Here is a 24177-nt window from a genome sequence, read left to right as displayed (position 1 = left end):
GGAGGTGAGCTAAGGACCCATATCAGAAGAGCTTTCTTAAGATGGGCTTAGGTAGTATGCTTGATTTGTGTAAATGACACCAAAGGGGTAGAACTCATACCTGAATATGTTTTTGGATGATGCCATGGTCATGAGTGAAGTGAAGATTGAGGAATATTGCATCAAGTGAAAAGGGGAATTGAAGTAACTCCGTGGTTGATGAAATTTAATTCGAGTACATTAAAAGTAATGAGGATGTGTCATGAAGACTAACTTGTTGACAGGACTCCACACTGGGAGAAGAGTAAAGTAGGCAAACTGTCTGCTGGCAAATATTAGTGTTGCATTTAGATGAAGGGAGCATTAGGTAGTAGTCAATGGAAACAATAAGTATGAGCCTCTGCAAACTCTGCACTAGAGTTGCCCTCTGCCAGTAGTTTGCTAAAGGATAAGGCACTTAAGACAAAGAAGTGGCAGTGGAGTTCACTAGTTATGGAAACTCTGTTGCTATGGCCAACCCCTTGAGGGAGTTCCATTTGGGAATGGTGTCAGAGATATAGAGATAGAGATAGATTAAGGGAATGTGCCTCAGAGTTAGCACCAATCCTTGCTTACCTGTTGTATGTCTATTCCTTTCCACTTGAAAGCATGCTTTGGTTCAGACCATCCCTGAAAAAGGAATCTTCTGTAACCCCTCCAGCTATCTCCCCATTGCTTTCACTTTTGCTGTCTCCAAAGCCTTTAAAACTCTCTTAAACTCTCATTTTCTCAAACACTTAGAATCCCATTTCCCTGATCACCAGTATGGATTTTGTAGTGTTAGGTCTGCTGGTGATCTGTTTTATGTGAGTCACCTCTGTTTCTTCTTTCTTAGGGATTTTAGTAAAACTTTCATTATAACTCTCTTTAAAGCATTTAACAAAGTGTGGCATACAACTTTATTTTTTAAATTCCCTTTCTTTGATTTCACTGCCTCTCTGTTCTCTGATGCATAGTTTCCTCTAAGGCCATTCCATGACAGTAATCCTTGATGGAATGACTTTCTCCTCCTATCTTATTAATAGTCGTGTTCCTAGATATTCTGTCTTATCACCTACTTTCTTCTCTTAATGAATAATCTCTCTTCTACTTCTTACCTTATTCACTCTTATGCTCTTGATTCCACTTTATATACTTCAACTCACTTTTCCTCTCCTCCTTTTAATATTTGTTCTCTTTCTCATTTTGATCACATTTCCTCTCAATTCAGACTTGTGCAGCTTTTCAGATTGGGAAAGCAGTAACCTTTTAAAATTTAATGGTGCCAAAATGCAGTTTCTCCATATATCTTTCTAAGATTCATTTGTTTCCCTCTGTTCATTTTCCAAACACCAGTTTAAGCTTGTTATGATATAAACATGTTGGGCATAACCTTATCCTCCATCCTGTCCTCAAAACTCCACATAATCAGCATATCAAAATCTGTTTTCCAAAAGTTGGGAGTGTTGTACAGGTCCATGATTATATTTCTTGTGGGCAGTTGTTTCACATCTACTGGGGTTTTATCCTCCCAAGTATAGAATACTTTGAATACTTCTTAAACTTCTGGGTTGACTCGTCCTCTACCTCTTTGTTTGCTAAGGTGGAATCAGAAGCTTTTTGTATTATTAATTCACCTGGCATCACTTATGTTAAACCTTCAACCTTCCCTCTCTGTATGCTGTGATGTTGCTATTCTCTCTCAGTTCTGTAGATATTATTTTGACCATTTTTTTCATGAACTGCCTTCTTGTATCTCCACTCGTAAGGTTTGGACTTGTAATGTGTTTGGCTGCTGCTTCTTGCAGCTTTTCAATGGAGACTGGCCACTTGAGGATTTGGCTGTCAAGATGCCTCCTTCCTTTGATCATCTAAGCTGTATTTGTAAACGGTGGAATACTCTTCCTTCTTTTGGCTTTCCCACATCATATAATCTCTCTTAATTTATGAGTTAGGGTTACAAACACTTGTGGAGCCCTGAATAAATTCTGATTTATCTTTCTGTAACTTTTCTTTCACCCAAGAAGGCCTTGAATGGAGTATGTTAATTTTCCATGCTATGTCAGTCACTATATATTAAAAGAAAAAGATTAATCCATAAACAGATACTTAGGAAGCTGTTCACATCATATGATAGGCCAAAACTAGAATATGCTTCTCAAGTTTAGGCACCACACTGAGCCCTTCCTATGCTGACGTCCACAATTGAGGCATATGCTTTCCTACCTTAAGTTGAATTCTGCATGGGCTGTAGTCTCTATTTACTGGCCTTGGTTGAGTCATTGGAACTGTGTGGAAGCCTCAGTGTCCCAAATGTGATCACATTGGTCAGTTGTACAATTTTTCTTGGGACTCGCATCGTGTATGGCATTCACTGCCACCCATGGTGCCTGTTTCCATATCTGTGCTGCACCCACGCTGCATTTTCTTTCCTTTCTTAGTAGTGGCCAGTTCAGAACATAAGGTATTTATCCTAAACTACATATGCTTAACTTTTGAGTATAAGTAAAACAAAGGAATCCATCCTTTCCCTGTAAGTGATTGTCTTAAAGCTGCAGGAGCTTCTGGAAAAGAGGCCCTTAGATTATGAAAATAATATACTTATAATAATAGATGGTGACCTTTGTGCTTCTCTTGGCTTGGCATCCAGTTCTTGAGGTTGAACCATGAATTTTATTTGAATTAAATTTTTACTTGTGGATTGTTAACTTCTTTTCCTTTTTTCAGGGCGATGCTTGCTAATATATTTCTTGTTTTCTTTAAAGGTATACATATGGCAGTTGAAGAATACTGACTTAGTGGGTATTGCCTTCATAGATACACAGATCTATGTTCACCAGTTGATCTCCATCAAGAGCCTCATTCTTGCTGCTGACATCTGCAAGTCTGTGTTTCTGTTGCGGTTTCAGGAAGAGAACAGAACACTTTCACTTGTGTCAAGGGTAAAGTATTGTAAAGTTGTTACCAGACTTTACCTGCTTGAGGGCACACTGCAAGTTAAAAGTCACCTAAGGCAAGGCAGAATCACTGTCACTGGAGAAACCAGAATTTTGTCTTATCTATCTGTCTGTCTCTCTATCTATCTGTATGTCTATCTATCTTTATATATATCTCTGATGGCCATTCCCTCTGGGAACTCCTATCAAGGGGTGGCCATGGCTATAGTCTCCAGTTATCCCTTTCCTTACATGCCTCCCTTGCATACACCATTGTATGCATTCTTTCTCTGTTTCTCTCCCTACAGTATTCCTCCACCCTATTTGCCCATGTCACAGGTGGTCTTCCACTTACACCAACCCTTTACTGTACAGTCATACACTCTTCGTGTACTCTTTCAGTCTTGCATTCTTTCCACATGCCCAAACCACCTCAAAGTATTATGTTTCACTCATTCTACCACTCCACAATTCATTCCCTTTGCATTCCTTGCCATACCACAACTCTCATATACCCTTTCATTTCTTTCTTTATTCCATCTAGTCACATCACATGCTCTTCTCAAGTAGCTCATTTTCAAGCCTGGATTTATGACCTCTGTGCCTTATACCACATCTATGTTTCAGCTGCAAAGGTCAGAGTGGGAGGACTATGCTGTCCCATAATCTCTCTCTTCACTTTCATACTTACACATCTACCCTTCATTATTCTGTTATGGGACCCAGTGACTCTTCTTCCTTGTACTGCTCTTTCCCTTATCATCTTCCATATCACCACACTTACCCAAGACAGCTCCCAGATACTTAATTTCCCCTCACTTCTTCCAGTCTTTTTCCTCCCATATCCACAGCACAATTTAGTGCACTTTTTTCTTCCACTCTGTAGTTTTACAAAATCAGTACTTTCACGTTATTTCCTTTCAAACCCCATTACTTTTACATGCATTTACCTTCAATCTCCTGTGCTCACTCACATCATAAAAACACTTACAATCTTTTGCAACTCCTCTTCACTCTCCACAAACAACACAGTATCTTCCACAAACAGGCTTGGAACTAGCCACAATATCTCACCACAACACTCCATCTCTCCAGCCCTTTTATCTAGGTTTGCTTTTATCTCTCTTATGAAGAAGTAAGTAAAATTATGAGTGAAAGAGAAGAGAGAGGCATTTGGATTATTTTTGTAGGGAAATAATGCAAATGAGTGGGAGATGTATAAAAGAAAGAGGCAGGAGGTCAAGAGAAAGGTGCAAGAGGTGAAAAAGAGGGCAAATGAGAGTTGGGGTGAGAGAGTATCATTAAATTTTAGGGAGAATAAAAAGATGTTTTGGAAGGAGGTAAATAAAGTGCGTAAGACAAGGGAACAAATGGGAACATCAGTGAAGGGGGCTAACGGGGAGGTGATAGCAAGTAGTGGTGATATGAGAAGGAGATGGAGTGAGTATTTTGAAGGTTTGTTGAATGTGTTTAATGATAGAGTGGCAGATATAGGGTGTTTTGGTCGAGGTGGTGTGCAAAGTGAGAGGGTTAGGAAGAATGATTTGGTAAACAGAGAAGAGGTAGTAAAAGCTTTGCAGAAGATGAAAGCTGGCAAAGCAGCGGGTTTGGATGGTATTGCAGTGGAATTTATTAAAAAAAGGAGGTGACTGTATTGTTGACTGATTGGTAAGATTATTTAATGTATGTATGACTCATGGTGAGGTGCCTGAGGATTGGCAGAGTGCTTGCATAGTGCCATTGTACAAAGGCAAAGGGGATAAAAGTGAGTGCTCAGATTACAGAGGTATAAGTTTGTTGAGTATTCCTGGTAAATTATATGGGAGGGTATTGATTGAGAGGGTGAAGGCATGTACAGAGCATCAGACTGGGGAAGAGCAGTGTGGTTTCAGGAGTGGTAGAGGATGTGTGGATCAGGTGTTTGCTTTGAAGAATGTATGTCAGAAATACTTAGAAAAGCAAATGGATTTGTATGTAGCATTTATAGATCTGGAAAAGGCATATGATAGAGTTGATAGAGATGCTCTGTGGAAGATATTAAGAATATATGGTGTGGGAGGCAAGTTGTTAGAAGCAGTGAAAAGTTTTTATTGAGGATGTAAGGCATGTGTATGTGTAGGAAGAGAGGAAAGTGATTGGTTCTCAGTGAATGTTGGTTTGCGGCAGGGGTGCATGATGTCTCCATGGTTGTTTAATTTGTTTATGGATGGGGCTGTTAGGGAGGTGAATGCAAGGATTTTGGAAAGAGGGGCAAGTATGCAGTCTGTTGTGGATGAGAGAGCTTGGGAAGTGAGTCAGTTGTTGTTGGCTGATGGTACAGCGCTGGTGGCTGATTCATGTGAGAAACTGCAGAAGCTGGTGACTGAGTTTGGTGAAGTGTGTGAAAGAAGAAAGCTGAGAGTAAATGTGAATAAGAGCAAGGTTATTAAATACAGTAGGGTTGAGGGACAAGTCAATTGGGAGGAAGTTTTAATGGAGAAAAACTGTAGGCAGTGAAGTGTTTTAGATATCTGGGAGTGGATTTGGCAGCAGATGAAACCATGGAAGCAGAAGTGAATCATAGGGTGGGGGAGGGAGCAAAAGTTCTGGGAGCGTTGAAAAATGTGTGGAAGTCAAGAACGTTATCTTGGAAAGCAAAAATTGGTATGTTTGAAGGAATAGTGGTTCCATCAATGATATATGGTTGCAAGGCGTGGGCTATAGATAGAGTTGTGCAGAGGAGGGTGGATGTGCTGGAAAGGAGATGCTTGAGGACAATATGTGGTGTGAGGTGGTTTGATTGAGTAAGTAATGAAAGGGTAAGAGAGATGTGTGGTAATAAAAAGAGTGTGGTTGAGAGAGCAGAAGAGGGTGTTTTGAAATGGTTTGGGCACATGGAGAGAATGAGTGAGGAAAGATTGACCAAGAGGATATATGTGTCAGAGGTGGAGGGAACAAGGAGAAGTGGGAGACCAAATTGGAGGTGGAAAGATGGAGTGAAAAAGATTCTGAGTGATTGGGGCCTGAACATGCAAGAGGGTGAAAGGCGTGCAAGGAACAGAGTGAATTGGAACCATGTGGTATACCGAGGTCGACGTGCTGTCAATGGATTGAACCAGATCATGTGAAGCATCTGGAGTAAACCATGGAAAGTTCTGTGGGGCCTGGATGTGGAAAGGGAGCTGTGGTTTCGGTGCATTATACATGACAGCTAGAGACTGAGTGTGAACGAATGTGGCCTTTGTTGTCTTTTCCTAGCTCTACCTCGCGCACATGTGGGGGGAGGGGGTTAAGTATGATGTACATCATTAATGTATATTATGATAAAAATGGGGAGAGGACCAACCCCTGTGGTACACTGCTCATCACTCTCAGCCAGTTAGAGGCTACAAGTTGCATTTTGTCAGTGAACTAACTTACAGACTATGCTTTTAGTTCATCCCCACTTCCATGTGATGTTGATTTGCCTAGCATCCTGTTGTGTTGTACTTTATTGAATGCCCTTATGAGAGTCAAGATATATATATCTACAATATTACATCAAAGGGTACTGCTGAGTCCACGTTGTCTTATATAATATTAAGAGAGATTGAGAGATGAAAGAGAGAATATGACATTTTCTAGGTACAAATATTTGTTTTTATGTCCCACAGGATCAGAAGCCTCTCCAAGTTTATGGCATTCAGTATCTTGTAGACAATGCCACCCTAGCATTCATAGCTAGTGATGCTGACAAGAATTTGGTGGTGTTTACTTATAATCCAGAATCACATGAGAGTTCTGGGGGAACTCGTCTCATTAGGAAAGGAGATTTCCATCTGGGCTCCCATGTCAACTCTTTCTTCAGGTGAGATGCGTTGGTAAATACGTCAGAGTTTGTAGTATTTTTTCTAGAGATAACTTCCATACCTATCATGCATCTTGTGCTTTATAAAGCTGTCTGATTAGTTTTGTGAGTTAGGCAGACACACAACCAATTATACAACATTCATGTTAAATGTTTAAAAAAGCATAAGCTCTCACATGTTTTGAAATGCTTTTTGAAAATGCCAAGGAAAAATTATGCTGCAATATTCCACTAAACCATTCCCCATTGTACCCCCTTCTTTGACACTTGCCATTCAAACTTCTCTGCCTAGCTGTCCACACAAATACCCTCTAGTGTCCTCATTCAGTGAGATTTGCTAGCACAAAGGTCAAGGTTAAACGTATTCATTAATAGGTTTGCCAGATTTCTGAGTTAGCCAGTATTTTGGAAAATATTGATGCATTTTCCTATCAGATATATTGCAGGTATTAGTATTTAGTCATGACATGTGATATTTTCTCTCATGACAATTTATAGATTCAACAGTAGACTTGCCATATCAGTTTTTTTCATATATACTCACTATTTCCCAAGTTAGCTGGGTAGCATTCAAGAACAGACGACTGAGCCTTAGAGGGGAAACTATTCACTTGGCCCTGTCTCTGTTCATTCTTTTGGAAAAGTAAAACTGAAGGGGAGGATTTCCAGCTCCCTGCTTCCGCCTTTTTTAGTTGCCTTCTGCGACATGCAGTTTTTATATGGCTGCAAAAATGTTGCATTCTTTTTATGACACTTGCATGATCATCATCATCATCATCTACCATTTTCTGCCATTTGTAAACAGTTGGTTTCTTTGTAATCACTTAAGTTTCCATCACCATACTTTGCTTCATCACTGTCCTCACTCCATCACCATCCATACTTCCCTATTACCCTCACTTTGTCACCTCCCTCATTCCATCATCACCACATGGCTGTATTATTCTCCCATGAATAGAAATTTACAGTCATGGTTGTGTTTTGGTTGTAAGGTTTTGTAATGGATGCAGGTGTATCTGTGATATGTAAATACTATTATCTATGGCCCAAAGTATTAATGATTTATCATAGTTATTTCACATCCTGATATGTATTTAAAGTATCTTGATATAATCAGGATCATCCAAGACTGTTGCCTGTTAGGAACCTTAGATTATATATTGTAGATTTTGCATTGTGACACAGACTATGCATATCCTTAAGATTCTTAGCACTATGTGAAAATTGCGTGCATTGTGTGTCAGTTTCTGGATTCTCAGGGTTCATTTGTAAGGCTAAACACACCTTTCAGGTCTTTGTTATTGTTTTTGTTGCCTACATAACATGACAGACACTGAGGGATGGACTTGTCTGTTGTCATTGTCATCCATTCATCCATCCATCATCTGTCATCCAGCATCACATCTTAGCCTTCATCTTTCTAAAGTGAACTTCCATAGATGCATAAGGGTGTTAATGTTTAAGTACCCTAGAAAAATAAGGGATATAACCATTTCCAGTATCACCAGGCAGTTGGTAATAATACTTACAATGAACCAGTTTGTTACCAGCAAGAATCAGTTTTGTTGAAATTCCTGGTGTCTTATTTTTTCATAGACTGGAACATAGTCTGTTATCAAGCTTTAGAGGGAAACCTTTGAATTTTTTGGAATTACAAATTCAAATATGACATTTTAGGAAGCTTTCCTGTTATTAATAATAGGAGGCTAGCCAGACAAACAGGCTGGCTCATTGAGCAGTACTACTTTATTTGAAGAAAAACATGAAGTATCATATCTATACTTAAATGCTGATAGGAAGTGCATTGTGGCATGGAATATTAATTTTTTATGGAAGATCAATTCTTTTCAGTTGAACACTTGGCTATAACCACACCCAGGAGGGGTAAATATTTGCAGCATGATTTACCATAAGAATCCATGATAGTTTGTGTTCTGTAAAACTTTCTTGCCATATTTGATGGTAGGTGGAAATGCTTTCTTTGGATATATAAACTTAAATTTATTGAAACTGTTCATGGAATGACATTTGGATCAGATACTTAAACTTTAATATCATCTTTAACCCTCTGAAATGTCATCTGCAGATTTTAGATTTTCAGCAATTTTGAAATATGAAAATGCAGGTATTATAAGCCATTTAACTTGCCTTTATTACCACATAGACTTGAACCTTGATATGCCTTGAAGTCCTTTAAGATCTTGGTGCACATATACCATTTAATCCGAGTGCATGCTCAGAGACCACAGCATACAATCCTTCTTCATACAGGAAGTGCCAGAAAACAGATTTTGACCCCTAAGGGAACCCCATATGTAAACATATGCCCAATCCTTAGTCATGCCAGCTCATTCCACACTCATATTGCTGTGTTATCAAGGTAGAACAAAGCTTGAATCAAAAAGTAATACAACCATTAATGCTTCCAAACAAGGTTTATATTGTTACATCAGATTACATCGGAAGTACCCTCAGATGGAAACTCATCATTATCTTGGGCAAGGGTTTATTGTGGTATATGATGCCAGTACAAGGCAGATTCTTCAGCATAATACACTTATTCTGGGGCTAAGCTTTCCGCTGCCACAAGCTTTGCAGATTCATCCACAAACTTTATCACAGCTTGTTTACGAGTACTTAATGTAACGAACGACCATAGGTTGGTAGTTGGCTTTGGTCGACTGTAGTTACTATTGTTGTTTTATTGTTATCGTCAAGGCAGCCATCCCAGGCTGCGTCAGTCCTAGCAAGGCAGCCAGATTGTACACTTTTTCTCACCGTGTATTAATTGATGTTGGTTGTTTAATAGAGAATTTGAGTTTTTATTGACTTTACCAGCTTCCGTATCAGCACTATGCTTTTCACCACACATGCTATGTACTGATATTCTGTGTCCACTTAAACTTGTGTAACCATCCTTGCGAACACTCACAGTCATAGTTGCTTCAGTTCTCTATGGAAAACTTTAACCTGCTCAATAAGCATCTCCCCAGAAATGCTTGCACCATCATCTTTCTTTCTTTCAAACTATTCGCCATTTCCCGCGTTAGCGAGGTAGCGTTAAGAACAGAGGACTGGGCCTTTGAGGGAATATCCTCACCTGGCCCCCTTCTGTGTTCATTCTTTTGGAAAATTAAAAAAAAATGAGAGGGGAGGATTTCCAGCCCCCCGCTCCCTCCCCTTTCAGTCGCCTTCTATGACACGCAGGGAATACATGGGAAGTATTCTTTCTCCCGTATCCGCACCATCATGTGGGAGCTTAAACCACTTTGTAAGTGCGCTGTCAAATTCTGTACTCCTGGCTTCTTTTGAAGTTTTCTGAAACTTTAAACTGTTCTGGCTTTCATTTTCAATGAAAAACTTAATCTAAGAAATTAACAGGATTGTTACTTAGCTCAGCTGCATTGTAAACACATTTTGATGCTTTAGAACTGCTAACAGTGCCGCCATAGTGGCAGTTTGATAAACTAAAGACGTCAGTTTCAAAACGTACCAGACCATGGGAGTTACCGGACCACAGAATGCCGTATTAGAGAGGTACAACCTGTACTTAACCCCCTGTGCTTGCAGAGTCGGTCTTGCTTTATTGTTATATTCAGAACACTCTTAACCCCCTGTGCTTGGAGAGTCTGTCTTCCTTTATTATTATATTCAGACTCTTTATAGTCTCCTGACACGTGAATTTGATAGTTATCTGTTGTAGTCATCTGAACCACATAAAATCTCATTTCATTACATTGTGTAATGCGCATGTAGTGACTCTCTATCCCCCTATATCTCTGACCCTTCTTCCAATTGGAACTCCCTCAAGAGGGTGGCATGGCAATAGTCTCTGTAACTAATGAACTTCATTGCTGCTGCTTATCCTTTAGTGCTTCACCCTTAATAGGCTACTGGTGAAGGGCAGTTCTAGTGCAGTGATTGCAAATGCTCCTACCTAATGCTCCTTCCTAAATGTTCTAACCTACTACTTCTGTCTACTGCTCCTACCATTTTGCCAAAAGGCAGGGCTAGTGCATAGTGCTCACCACAGAAAAATCTTAGTTACAAAGAATGAACTGCGTGAGTTAAGTGTTATTAAGTATTATGTATGACAAGGAGTTATTGTATGTTCGTAGACTTAATACCAGTAGTCCACATGTGAGTGAGGTAGAAAGTACTGCTTCCTGGGTAAGAGGAGTTCAGTTGACAACCACTGAAGTGCTGGCTTGCTAAGCAGTTGTCAATAACCCTTCCGATACCCAGTTGGGTAGTACAAGTAACATACCCCCCTGGTTGTTGGCTGCCTCCCAGCTACTACCTCCTACATGTAGTGCCTCTCCACCTCAGATATCAGTAGGCAACTGACCTTTGTTGATATTTCTGCATACTAGATAGAGATTAGGTGATATCTAGCATCTGTACATCTCTGTAGTCAGTAAAGGAAGCATAGGATCCTCCAGAAGTGGATGGAAGAATTTGGTTCATATATGTTGCATGGTTTGTTCATACTAAGTAGTTGCAGTTATTACAGAGAGATTCCTAAAAGGCTACAATGTGTAGGATTTTTTTTTTCTTTAATCATCAGTAAAACCAATGTTAGAAACCAGTGTACTGTTACCCGACAAAGGACATACTCTTGTCAAGAAGCTGGTTCATCAACAGCCCCAAGAATTATGTACAGTGCTGCCTGTATGGAATTGTTGTAAGAATTTAGAAGTAAACACTACCTCAAAAATCCTTTCCAAAACTACATAACCAGATTTCTTGATAATTGATATAATGCATGCTGCTGTCAAGTCAAATCAGCTTTTTTCATTAATGTTTTGAAAGAAATCTTAGGTAGTTCAAATGAAGCCAATGATTATTTTCTCAGGTATAGTTACATTTTATACAGCTTCACTTTTGAAGCACTTGATCTGTGGAATAAGGTTTGGGAGACTTCTGTTCTCACTGCAGAAGAATTTTAGTAAGTATGGCTTTCTAGAAAATTTTTTAACACATTTTCAGAATTCGCTGTAGAGTAGGAGATGTTTCTAGTGATCGTCGGGCAGGTCAGATGATTGAGCGACGGCATATTACCATGATGGCAACATTGGATGGTTCTGTTGGCTATGTTCTCCCAGTTAGTGAGAAGACTTACCGTCGATTTTCCATGATTTACAACCTGTTGGTGCAGCACCTTCCACATATTGCTGGTAAGATAATCTTAGCATAAAGGTGATTAGAAAGTGAAGTGATGAAATGATCTGAGAAGGCTGTGGGTTCAGTTGGTTGACAATTTACATATCACACACGGAGGAGATGTTTACATTTCATTTAAGATTTTGCAGTGTTTATGAAAATTAGCAAAAGTGTATTCTTGTTAATAGAAAACTTACAGGCAAGAGAAATACTCTAATGGAGGGTTTCATTTAATCAGTCTGTACCTCTGATCTTTATTGGCTATGGGAATTCCCGCAAGGGGGTGGTCTCATCAAATGAGTCTCCATAGCTGGTGAACTCCATTGCCACTTCTTAGCTTTTAGTGCATGGCCCTTAACAGGCCACTGGCAAAGGGCAACTCTGGTGCAGTGTTTCCAGAAGCTCCTACAAAATATTCTTACTGATTGCTACTGCTTAATATTTTTGCCTGATGTTCCAGCCTGCTACTTCCACCTAGTGGTCCTGCATAATGTTCCTTCCTACTACTAATGTTTCTACATAATGCTCCTGCCACAGGAACAAATGTTCCTGCCTACTCCTTCTGTCTGTTGCTCTTACCATTTTGCCAAAAGGCAGGACTATCTCATAGCGCTCACCATGGGAAAATCTAGTTATGAAGAATGAGTTGTGTGAGTCAAGTTTTCTCAAGTGTTACATGTAAGAAGGAGAGATTGCATGTTTGTGGACAAAATTCTTGGGAGTTTTCACTTACCCTCCCTATACCCAGGTGGGTAGTATAGGTGATATACCTCACAGGTTGGTGGTTGCCTGCTAACTGCTGCCTAATATAAAGAAAATTGAGAAATTCCCTTTAAACCAGTGCACAAGTCATAATCATATAGCTTGAGGAGGGTGCCGAGATAGGAAGTTTACCTCAGGTGGATGATTGTCTCTGCCTTCTGTCACCTGCAGACTGAACTGTAGGAGCATCTGAGAGACCATTTCTCAGTAGGGAGTTGAATACCTAGCTGTCTGACAGGGTATAGCCAACAAGTTAGACAACCAGCAAAACTTAAGGAAGTTTTCAGATTTGAAGACATACTTACTCCATAGATATATGGCTCATATCAAATGATGATACAACACTGAACCAACATTACCCTGGTCACAATCTCAAAAGAGAATACTTCTAATATTCTTTGAGATCCAGAGCATTATGATATAGTCATCCTGAGTGGCTTGGCTTGCTGGTGGGATTTTGACATCATCACTGGGTAGTGGCTGCTGATTAGATTGGTTTTGTTGTTGAAAATGACTGAAAAAAAATCTGAAGGGATGCATGAATGACTTCCATCAGTTTGGAGGATGCCTTTTGGATGTGTCAAGATTTCTGTGTCATTTTTTTATAAGATTTCTTCATCAAAATATTCTTGGTCAGTCTATCTGTCTTGGAGTTATTCTAATTTTGTAAAGACCTTTACAACTAGTTTTGCAAGGGATGCCTCTCTTACCATAGGTGCTCAACACCCTAAGGTGGCTTTTCCATCTTTAGAGGTAGGTGTAATGCCTCTTGGTATTGCACCACCCCTTTCTACATCTCAAGTGGTGTCATATGTTATGTCACTGCCTGATCTTGGGAAAAATCATGACCAAAGAAAGCCAGTGGATGCACAAGCAGAAGGGATGGTGCATAGAACCAATGGCAGAAAGACTCCCTCCTCCCCACTTCAAGTTAAGAAGAGAGGAGGAATACCATCTCCCCCTTCCTCTCCACCAGTGGATGTACTTACCACAGACAGTTATAAAGCCCTTACTGCAGGTGTCTCTGATAAGACGAGGACAGAGCTTCCAAGTGGAAAAGTGGTTAAGAAAACCAGGGTTGAGGTGTCGTCCCCCTCAGCCAGAACCACAGAAAGAAAACAGACATAAAGCTGCCAAAAAAACCTCTTTATCAAGAATTTCTATGTCCACTCCATCCTCAAGAATAGATACCAAAAGGAAGGTGCTAGTAAGAAATCAAGACTGCATTAGTATCTGTCATACTGTGGAATTGTAGTGGTATTGCTTCAAGCACTGAACAAATAAAAACTATTCAGAGATACAAATGTGAAAATAATACGTCTCCTGGAGACTAAGAATGGAGATCAACCATATAACCCTGGAATTAACTGTTTCAAAAAACCCCCTCATAGTTGGGAGAAAGAACTCAAGGTGGCACAGGCATCATTATTCACAGATAAATGAAGTACGTATTCTACTGTACAGCTTAACACAGTGCTCCAAACATATGCAGTTCAAATCCATTTAGACAAAAAGATCACATTGTGCTCACTCTGTCTAGAACCTAAACTTGATCGTCTATTTAATAATCAGGGAAATTATCATCAATTAGACATCAGTGATCTTCAGGGATGGGTTGATCAGCTTCCACCACCATACATATTTGTGGCTGATTTCAATGCAAAACACACCTTATGGGATAACGACAGCTGTAAAAGATGGGGAAATTTTGTCGAGCAGGTGCTTGACAATAACGATGTAGTTTTAATGAATGATGGCTCACCAATAGGATATGACGTGTTGCAGAATTCCTCTTTAGCCATTGACTTAACCATTTGCTCTTCTGCACTAAAGGCTTGACTAAAGGCTCAGGATGTGCATTGGTGATTTTTAAATTTAAGCATGTTACTCACATTTGTTGAGCTTCTCTATCTTTGACTCGTTATAGCAATGAAATGATAATGAATTTGATTTCTTAGAAGTAAGTGTCCACTAACAAAAGCACTTTGTTGTCTCTGTATATACGTTGATATTAGCTTTTTTATTCACAAGTTGGGTGTAGAATTGTTTCTCTTCTTATTTAGCTTAATAGGCTTAAGTCTGGCTCTATTAGCTTCTACAAAACTTTTGTTCCTTATCATTCCATTATATTTTTTACTAGGTTTAAACCCGAAAGGATGCTGCACATTCCAAAGCCGTTACAAGTTGAATACAAATCCATCGCGTGCAGTCCTGGATGCTGAATTAATATGGTCTTTTCTGCACCTCCCCGCTCCAGAAAAAGTTGAAATTGCTAAGAAGATAGGAGCTAAGGTCGATGACATAATTGAGGACTTGATGGAGATTGATCGGATGACAGCTCATTTTTAGTCCTTGAGTTGCTTTACATCTGGAGGAATGAAGCTTATTTATTTATCACAAATGCAGTTCTATGCCTTTTTGTAAGTCTTTTTGAACTGCGCACCAAGGATCCAGAAATATCTCATGTGTTTATGTGTATATTTTTTGTTTTGTACATGCTGTCACCATTGAATCATCACTACATGAACCTTATCAGTAAATCTATAAAGTACCTGTTACAGAATATAAGTCTGGCAACTTTGTATAAGGAGTAATTTCCACCTTGTTATACATTTGATAGAAACATCAAGGGATTTTGCTACTCTCTTTCTGTATCCTAACTCACACAATTTGGTATTATTAGGTTTGAAAAAAAATTCAACACTGGTTTGGATTTTTTCCTCATTATGAATAAAGATATGTGACAAATTAATTCCAATGGGTGTATATTTTTTTTTTTTTTTTTTTTTTTTTTTTTTTTTTAGGATCCCCTTATGTGGGACTCCTGCTGTGCTAAAGCCATATCCACTATGTAGTTCTACGGGTCAGGGAATACAGTGAGGTTGTGTTTGTCTTCCTGAAGTGTGAGATGTCCTCAGTATGGTTCTTGCATCCATGTTGAATCAGCGTTAGGAATGTTAAAGAGATTTGTGGCGTTCAAGATGTGGACAGGAAAATATAACCATTACATTCCTAGCTGTGGTTTCGGTGCATTATTACATGACAGCTAGAGACTGAGTGTGAACGAATGGGGCCTTTGGTGTCTTTTCCTAGCGCTACCTCGCACACATGAGGGGGGAGGGGGTTGTTATTCCATGTGTGGCGAGATGGCGATGGGAACAAATAAAGGCAGACAGTATGAATTATGTACATGTGTATATATATGTCTGTGTGTGTATATATATGTGTACATTGAGATGTATAGGTATGTATATTTGCGTATGTGGACGTGTATGTATATACATGTGTATGTGGGCGGGTTGGGCCATTCTTTCATCTGTTTTCCTTGCGCTACCTCACTAACGCGGGAGACAGCGACAAAGCAAAATGAAAAAAAAATGAATAACATTCCAAGAGATGTAGTTTCAGTTTAGTAGGCATCTGACAAAGTTGATTTTAAAATTGCTGGGATGGCTGTTTTTTAGTGTTTGTAAAGTTATTTTAGTATGTATTTGTTTTATCACAAGTAGTTTATGGGAAGTGTGGAGGGATCTGTAATTACAAATAATTGAAGAGTGAAGCAGGGTAAGATTTCTGTCTCTACAATGGGTTTCATGGGTGGTTATTTAGTGGTTTGGTTGTGCTGTTGCAAAGAAGTGAGGTGCCAAACATATTAAAGTGAAATTGTATTGGAAATATTTTTGTTTCACTGTGTATATGTTGAATGTTCATTAGACAGCTTGTGGTTGCTCTAAATTCCCTGTTTCACTTAGTGTTTAGCTCTATATTTGCTTTTGACAGGGTGGATGACATGGCAGTGAGGTCTAATTTAAGGTGGAGCAAATGAATTGTTCTTTGAGGATACAAAGGGATTATTTTCCTGTCCAAAACTGGTGCCAGTAAGTGTTATAAGAACACTAATTGTTTATGTCCTTTTATGCTTGTACTGAGGGAAGTGAATAATGTGCGTTGTATGTAATACATATTTTGGTTGGAGTACTGTTGAGTTGGGGTGGGAGGATTATAGGAGGATGCAGGTTTGGATTTATCTCTACTAGTGGTTAAGAGAATAATGGTAGGTTTCTTGAAGCATTGGATAGTCTGTTTTGTGTAAGCCTATGTTTCTAATTACAGTGTCTGCCTCCATTTATTTTCAGAGGTGATACACAGCTAAGGTTTTATGTGGGTACAAGCTTATGACACCCTGAGGAAGAATTCATTATACATCTGGTTGCTGAGACTAGTGTCTCTAGCTGTGTAAGCACTAGTGACCTGGTTTAGTGTTCCTCAGCTGTCTTGAGGGAATGATGTTCTTTACTCTTCCAGGCTGCCACTTCATTTTGGGAACTTTGCCTCAGGGCACTATATTTCTTCCACCTGTGCTTCAAGATGGTTGGCTCTTACCTTTCTAAGGAGGAGGTAGCCCAAATTCATTTTGGAATCAAGAAATTACAGGTACATTTGGGATTTCTAGGCGAACTGGGTGTTTATAATGCATAATCAGGTGGCAGCTTCCTGCAGCACCTCATCAGTAAATAATGTGAGAGATGTGTGGTAATAAAAGAGTCTGGTTGAGAGAGCAGAAGAGGAAGTGCTTAGTTGGTTTGGACTTATGGAGAGAATGAGTCAGGAAAGGTTGACAAAGAGGATGTATGTGTCAGAAGTGGAGGGAACGAGAAGCGGGAACTCAGACTGAAGATGGAAGGATGGAATGAAAATATTTTGAGCGATCAGGGCCTGAACATGCAGGAGGGTGAAAGAGGTACACAGAATACAGTAAAGTAGAATGATGTGGTATACTGGGGTTGATGTGCTGCCAATGAACTGAACCTGGGCTTGTGAAGTGTCCAGGGTAGACCATGGAAAGCTCTGTGGGGCCTGGATGTGGATAGGGAGCTGTAGTTTTAGTGCATTACCCTTGACAGCGAGAGAATGGGTGTGAGCAGATATGGTCTTTCTTCATCTGTTCCTGGTGCTACCTTGCTAAAAATAAGAGTATAATTATTTTCTTATACATATTCGCCATTTCCTGTGTTAGCAAGGTAGTATCAAGAACAGATGACTGAGCCTTAGAGGGAAAATCTTTACTTGGCCCCTTTCTGCTCCTCCTTTTGGAAAATAAAGCAGGAGGGGAGACTTTCTAGCCTCTCACTCCCACCCCTTTTAGTCACCTTCTAAAAAACGCAAGGAATACGTAGGCAGCATTCCAAGATATTGGGGATAGGGGAGAAAGATTACTCCCCACGTATTCCCTGTGTGTTGTAGAAGGCAACTAAAAGGGGAGGGAGCAGGGGGCTGGAAATCCTCCCCTCTTGTTTTAAATTTTCCAAAAGAGGGAACAGAGAAGGGGGCCAAGTGAGGATATTCCCTTGCTAACGTGGGAAATTGCAAATATTTAAGAAAGGAAAAAATATATATTTCTTTCAAACTATTCGCCATTTCCCGCATTAGCGAGGTAGCATTAAGAACAGAGGACTGGGCCTTTGAGGGAATATCCTCACCTGGCCCCCTTCTCTGTTCCTTCTTTTGGAAAATTAAAAAAAAAAAAAAAATGATGAAGGGGAGGATTTCCAGCCCCCACTCCCTCCCCTTTTAGTCACCTTCTACGACACGCAGGGAACACGTGGGAAGGACTCTTTCTCCCCTATCCCCAGGTAGCGCAAGGAAACAGACGAAAGAAATGGCCCAACCCCCCCCATACACATGTATATACATACGTCCACACACGCAAATATACATACCTACACAGCTTTCCACGGCTTTTTTTTTTTTTTTGCTTTGTCGCTGTCTCCCGCGTTTGCGAGGTAGTGCAAGGAAACAGACGAAAGAAATGGCCCAACCCACCCCCATACACATGCCTTGATTCAGTCCACTGACAGCACATCAACCCCGGTATACCACATCGCTCCAATTCACTCTATTCTTTGCCCTCCTTTCACCCTCCTGCATGTTCAGGCCCCGATCACACAAAATCTTTTTCACTCCATCTTTCCACCTCCAATTTGGTCTCCCTCTTCTCCTCGTTCCCTCCACCTCCGACACATATATCCTCTTGGTCAATCTTTCCTCACTCATTCTCTCCATGTGACCAAACAATTTCAAAACACCCTCTTCTGCTCTCTCAACCACGCTCTTTTTATTTCCACACATCTCTCTTACCCTTACGTTACTTACTCGATCAAACCACCTCACACCACACATTGTCCTCAAACATCTCATTTCCAGCACATCCATCCTCCTGCGCACAACTCTATCCATAGTCCACGCCTCGCAACCATACAACATTGTTGGAACCACTATTCCTTCAAACATACCCATTTTTGCTTTCCGAGATAATGTTCTCAACTTCCACACATTCTTCAAGGCCCCCAGAATTTTCGCCCCCTCCCCCACCCTATGATCCACTTCCGCTTCCATGGTTCCATCCACTGCCAGATCCACTCCCAGATATCTAAAACACTTCACTTCCTCCAGTTTTTCTCCATTCAAACTCACCTCCCAATTGAATTGACCCTCAACCCTACTGTACCTAATAACCTTGCTCTTATTCACATTTACTCTTAACTTTCTTCTTTCACACACTTTACCAAACTCAGTCACCAGCTTCTGCAGTTTCTCACATGAATCAGCCACCAGCGCTGTATCATCAGCGAACAACAACTGACTCACTTCCCAAGCTCTCTCATCCCCAACAGACTTCATACTTGCCCCTCTTTCCAAAACTCTTGCATTCACCTCCCTAACAACCCCATCCATAAACAAATTAAACAACCATGGAGACATCACACACCCCTGCCGCAAACCTACATTCACTGAGAACCAATCACTTTCCTCTCTTCCTACACGTACACATGCCTTACATCCTCGATAAAAACTTTTCACTGCTTCTAACAACTTGCCTCCCACACCATATATTCTTAATACCTTCCACAGAGCATCTCTGTCAATTCTATCATATGCCTTCTCCAGATCCATAAATGTTACATACAAATCCATTTGCTTTTCTAAGTATTTCTCACATACATTCTTCAAAGCAAACACCTGATCCACACATCCTCTACCACTCCTGAAACCACACTGCTCTTCCCCAATCTGATGCTCTGTACATGCCTTCACCCTCTCAATCAATACCCTCCCATATAATTTGCTAGGAATACTCAACAAACTTATACCTCTGTAATTTGAGCACTCACTCTTATCCCCTTTGCCTTTGTACAATGGCACTATGCACGCATTCCGCCAATCCTCAGGCACCTCACTATGAGTCATACATACATTAAATAACCTTACCAACCAGTCAACAATACAGTCACCCCCTTTTTTAATAAATTCCACTGCAATACCATCCAAACCTGCTGCCTTGCCGGCTTTCATCTTCCGCAAAGCTTTTACTACCTCTTCTCTGTTTACCAACTCATTTTCCCTAACCCTCGCACTTTGCACACCACCTCGACCAAAACACCCTATATCTGCCACTCTATCATCAAACACATTCAACAAACCTTCAAAATACTCACTCCATCTCCTTCTCATATCACCACTACTTGTTATCACCTCCCCATTTGCGCCCTTCACTGAAGTTCCCATTTGCTCCCTTGTCTTGCGCACTTTATTTACCTCCTTCCAGAACATCTTTTTATTCTCCCTAAAATTTAATGATACTCTCTCACCCCAACTCTCATTTGCCCTTTTTTTCACCTCTTGCACCTTTCTCTTGACCTCCTGTCTCTTTCTTTTATATGTCTCCCACTCAATTTCATTTTTTCCCTGCAAAAATCGTCCAAATGCCTCTCTCTTCTCTTTCACTAATACTCTTACTTCTTCATCCCACCACTCACTACCCTTTCTAATCAACCCCCCTCCCACTCTTCTCATGCCACAAGCATCTTTTGCGCAATCCATCACTGATTCCCTAAATACATCCCATTCCTCCCCCACTCCCCTTACTTCCATTGTTCTCACCTTTTTCCATTCTGTACTCAGTCTCTCCTGGTACTTCCTCACACAAGTCTCCTTCCCAAGCTCACTTACTCTCACCACCCTCTTCATCCCAACATTCACTCTTCTTTTCTGAAAACCCATACAAATCTTCACCTTAGCCTCCACAAGATAATGATCAGACATCCCTCCAGTTGCACCTCTCAGCACATTAACATCCAAAAGTCTCTCTTTCGCACGCCTGTCAATTAACACGTAATCCAATAACGCTCTCTGGCCATCTCTCCTACTTACATAAGTATACTTATGTATATCTCGCTTTTTAAACCAGGTATTCCCAATCATCAGTCCTTTTTCAGCACATAAATCTACAAGCTCTTCACCATTTCCATTTACAACACTGAACACCCCATGTATACCAATTATTCCCTCAACTGCCACATTACTCACCTTTGCATTCAAATCACCCAACACTATAACCCGGTCTCGTGCATCAAAACCACTAACACATATATATATATATATATATTTTTTTTTTTTTTTTTTTATACTTTGTCGCTGTCTCCCGCGTTTGCGAGGTAGCGCAAGGAAACAGACGAAAGAAATGGCCCAACCCCCCCCATAAACATGTACATACACACGTCCACACACGCAAATATACATACCTACACAGCTTTCCTTGGTTTACCCCGGACGCTTCACATGCCTTGATTCAATCCACTGACAGCACGTCAACCCCTGTATACCACATCGCTCCAATTCACTCTATTCCTTGCCCTCCTTTCACCCTCCTGCATGTTCAGGCCCCGATCACACAAAATCCTTTTCACTCCATCTTTCCACCTTCAATTTGGTCTCCCTCTTCTCCTCGTTCCCTCCACCTCCGACACATATATCCTCTTGGTCAATCTTTCCTCACTCATTCTCTCCATGTGCCCAAACCATTTCAAAACACCCTCTTCTGCTCTCTCAACCACGCTCTTTTTATTTCCACACATCTCTCTTACCCTTACGTTACATACTCGATCAAACCACCTCACACCACACATTGTCCTCAAACATCTCATTTCCAGCACATCCATCCTCCTGCGCACAACTCTATCCATAGCCCACGCCTCGCAACCATACAACATTGTTGGAACTACTATTCCTTCAAACATACCCATTTTTGCTTTCCGGGATAATGTTCTCGACTTCCACACATTTTTCAAGGCTCCCAAAATTTTCGCCCCCTCCCCCACCCTATGATCCACTTCCGCTTCCATGGTTCCATCCGCTGACAGATCCACTCCCAGATATCTAAAACACTTCACTTCCTCCAGTTTTTCTCCATTCAAACTCACCTCCCAATTGACTTGACCCTCAACCCTCCTGTACCTAATAACCTTGCTCTTATTGACATTTACTCTTAACTTTCTTCTTCCACACACTTTACCAAACTCCGTCACCAGCTTCTGCAGTTTCTCACATGAATCCGCCACCAGCGCTGTATCATCAGCGAACAACAACTGACTCACTTCCCAAGCTCTCTCATCCCCAACAGACTTCATACTTGCCCCTCTTTCCAAGACTCTTGCATTTACCTCCCTAACAACCCCATCCATAAACAAATTAAACAACCATGGAGACATCACACACCCCTGCCGCAAACCTACATTCACTGAGAACCAATCACTTTCCTCTCTTCCTACACATACACATGCCTTACATCCTCGATAAAAACTTTTCACTGCTTCTAACAACTTGCCTCCCACACCATATATTCTTAATACCTTCCACAGAGCATCTCTGTCAACTCTATCATATGCCTTCTCCAGATCCATAAATGCTACATACAAATCCATTTGCTTTTCTAAGTATTTCTCACATACATTCTTCAAAGCAAACACCTGATCCACACATCCTCTACCACTTCTGAAACCACACTGCTCTTCCCCAATCTGATGCTCTGTACATGCCTTCACCCTCTCAATCAATACCCTCCCATATAATTTACCAGGAATACTCAACAAACTTATACCTCTGTAATTTGAGCACTCACTCTTATCCCCTTTGCCTTTGTACAATGGCACTATGCACGCATTCCGCCAATCCTCAGGCACCTCACCATGAGTCATACATACATTAAATAACCTTACCAACCAGTCAACAATACAGTCACCCCCTTTTTTAATAAATTCCACTGCAATACCATCCAAACCTGCTGCCTTGCCGGCTTTCATCTTCCGCAAAGCTTTTACTACCTCTTCTCTGTTTACCAAATCATTTTCCCTAACCCTCTCACTTTGCACACCACCTCGACCCAAACACCCTATATCTGCCACTCTGTCATCAGACACATTCAACAAACCTTCAAAATACTCATTCCATCTCCTTCTCACATCACCACTACTTGTTATCACCTCCCCATTTACGCCCTTCACTGAAGTTCCCATTTGCTCCCTTGTCTTACGCACCCTATTTACCTCCTTCCAGAACATCTTTTTATTCTCCCTAAAATTTACTGATAGTCTCTCACCCCAACTCTCATTTGCCCTTTTTTTCACCTCTTGCACCTTTCTCTTGACCTCCTGTCTCTTTCTTTTATACTTCTCCCACTCAATTGCATTTTTTCCCTGCAAAAATCGTCCAAATGCCTCTCTCTTCTCTTTCACTAATACTCTTACTTCTTCATCCCACCACTCACTACCCTTTCTAAACAGCCCACCTCCCACTCTTCTCATGCCACAAGCATCTTTTGCGCAATCCATCACTGATTCCCTAAATACATCCCATTCCTCCCCCACTCCCCTTACTTCCATTGTTCTCACCTTTTTCCATTCTGTACACAGTCTCTCCTGATACTTCTTCACACAGGTCTCCTTCCCAAGCTCACTTACTCTCACCACCTTCTTCACCCCAACATTCACTCTTCTTTTCTGAAAACCCATACTAATCTTCACCTTAGCCTCCACAAGATAATGATCAGACATCCCTCCAGTTGCACCTCTCAGCACATTGACATCCAAAAGTCTCTCTTTCGCACTCCTGTCAATTAACACGTAATCCAATAACGCTCTCTGGCCATCTCTCCTACTTACATAAGTATACTTATGTATATCTCGCTTTTTAAACCAGGTATTCCCAATCATCAGTCCTTTTTCAGCACATAAATCTACAAGCTCTTCACCATTTCGATTTACAACACTGAACACCCCATGCATACCAATTATTCCCTCAACTGCCACATTACTCACCTTTGCATTCAAATCACCCATCACTATAACCCTATATATATATATATATATAAAACATATAACATTGTTGGAACTGTTATTCCTTCAAACATAGCTGTTTTTGCTCTCCAAGAAAACATTCTCTCCCTCCACACATGGACTATAGATAGGAGGGTAGACATGTTAGATATGAAATATTTGAGGGCAATATGTGGTGTGAGGTGGTTTGACCAAGTAAGTAATGAAAGGATGAGAGATGTGTGGAAATAAAAAGAGTGTGTTTGAGAGAGCAGAAGAAGGTGTGTTGAAATGGTTTGGGCATGTGGAGAGAATGAGTGAAGAATGATTGACAAAGAGGATA

The 24177-nt window shown here is 40.6% G+C and overlaps 1 protein-coding gene across 2 annotated transcripts in view; it reads left to right on the top strand.

The window, feature by feature from the left end:
- Cpsf160 (cleavage and polyadenylation specificity factor subunit 1) overlaps nucleotides 1–15322 on the top strand; it is a 171685-nt gene extending 156363 nt beyond the window's left edge. For both annotated transcript variants that reach the window (XM_071693503.1, XM_071693505.1), the window contains 4 exons: nucleotides 2763–2939; nucleotides 6566–6759; nucleotides 11749–11936; nucleotides 14825–15322. In XM_071693503.1, the coding sequence (XP_071549604.1) occupies nucleotides 2763–2939; nucleotides 6566–6759; nucleotides 11749–11936; nucleotides 14825–15033 (768 nt within the window). In that variant the 3' untranslated portion in view covers nucleotides 15034–15322. The remainder of the gene's footprint in view (nucleotides 1–2762; nucleotides 2940–6565; nucleotides 6760–11748; nucleotides 11937–14824) is intronic.
- Nucleotides 15323–24177: the final 8855 nt, after the last annotated feature.

This window comes from Panulirus ornatus, chromosome 55 (assembly GCF_036320965.1).
Source record: "Panulirus ornatus isolate Po-2019 chromosome 55, ASM3632096v1, whole genome shotgun sequence".
In the NCBI taxonomy this organism is placed as follows: domain Eukaryota; kingdom Metazoa; phylum Arthropoda; class Malacostraca; order Decapoda; family Palinuridae; genus Panulirus; species Panulirus ornatus.
Note: the sequence above shows the minus strand (reverse complement) of the source record. Positions and strands in the feature narration are given on the sequence as shown.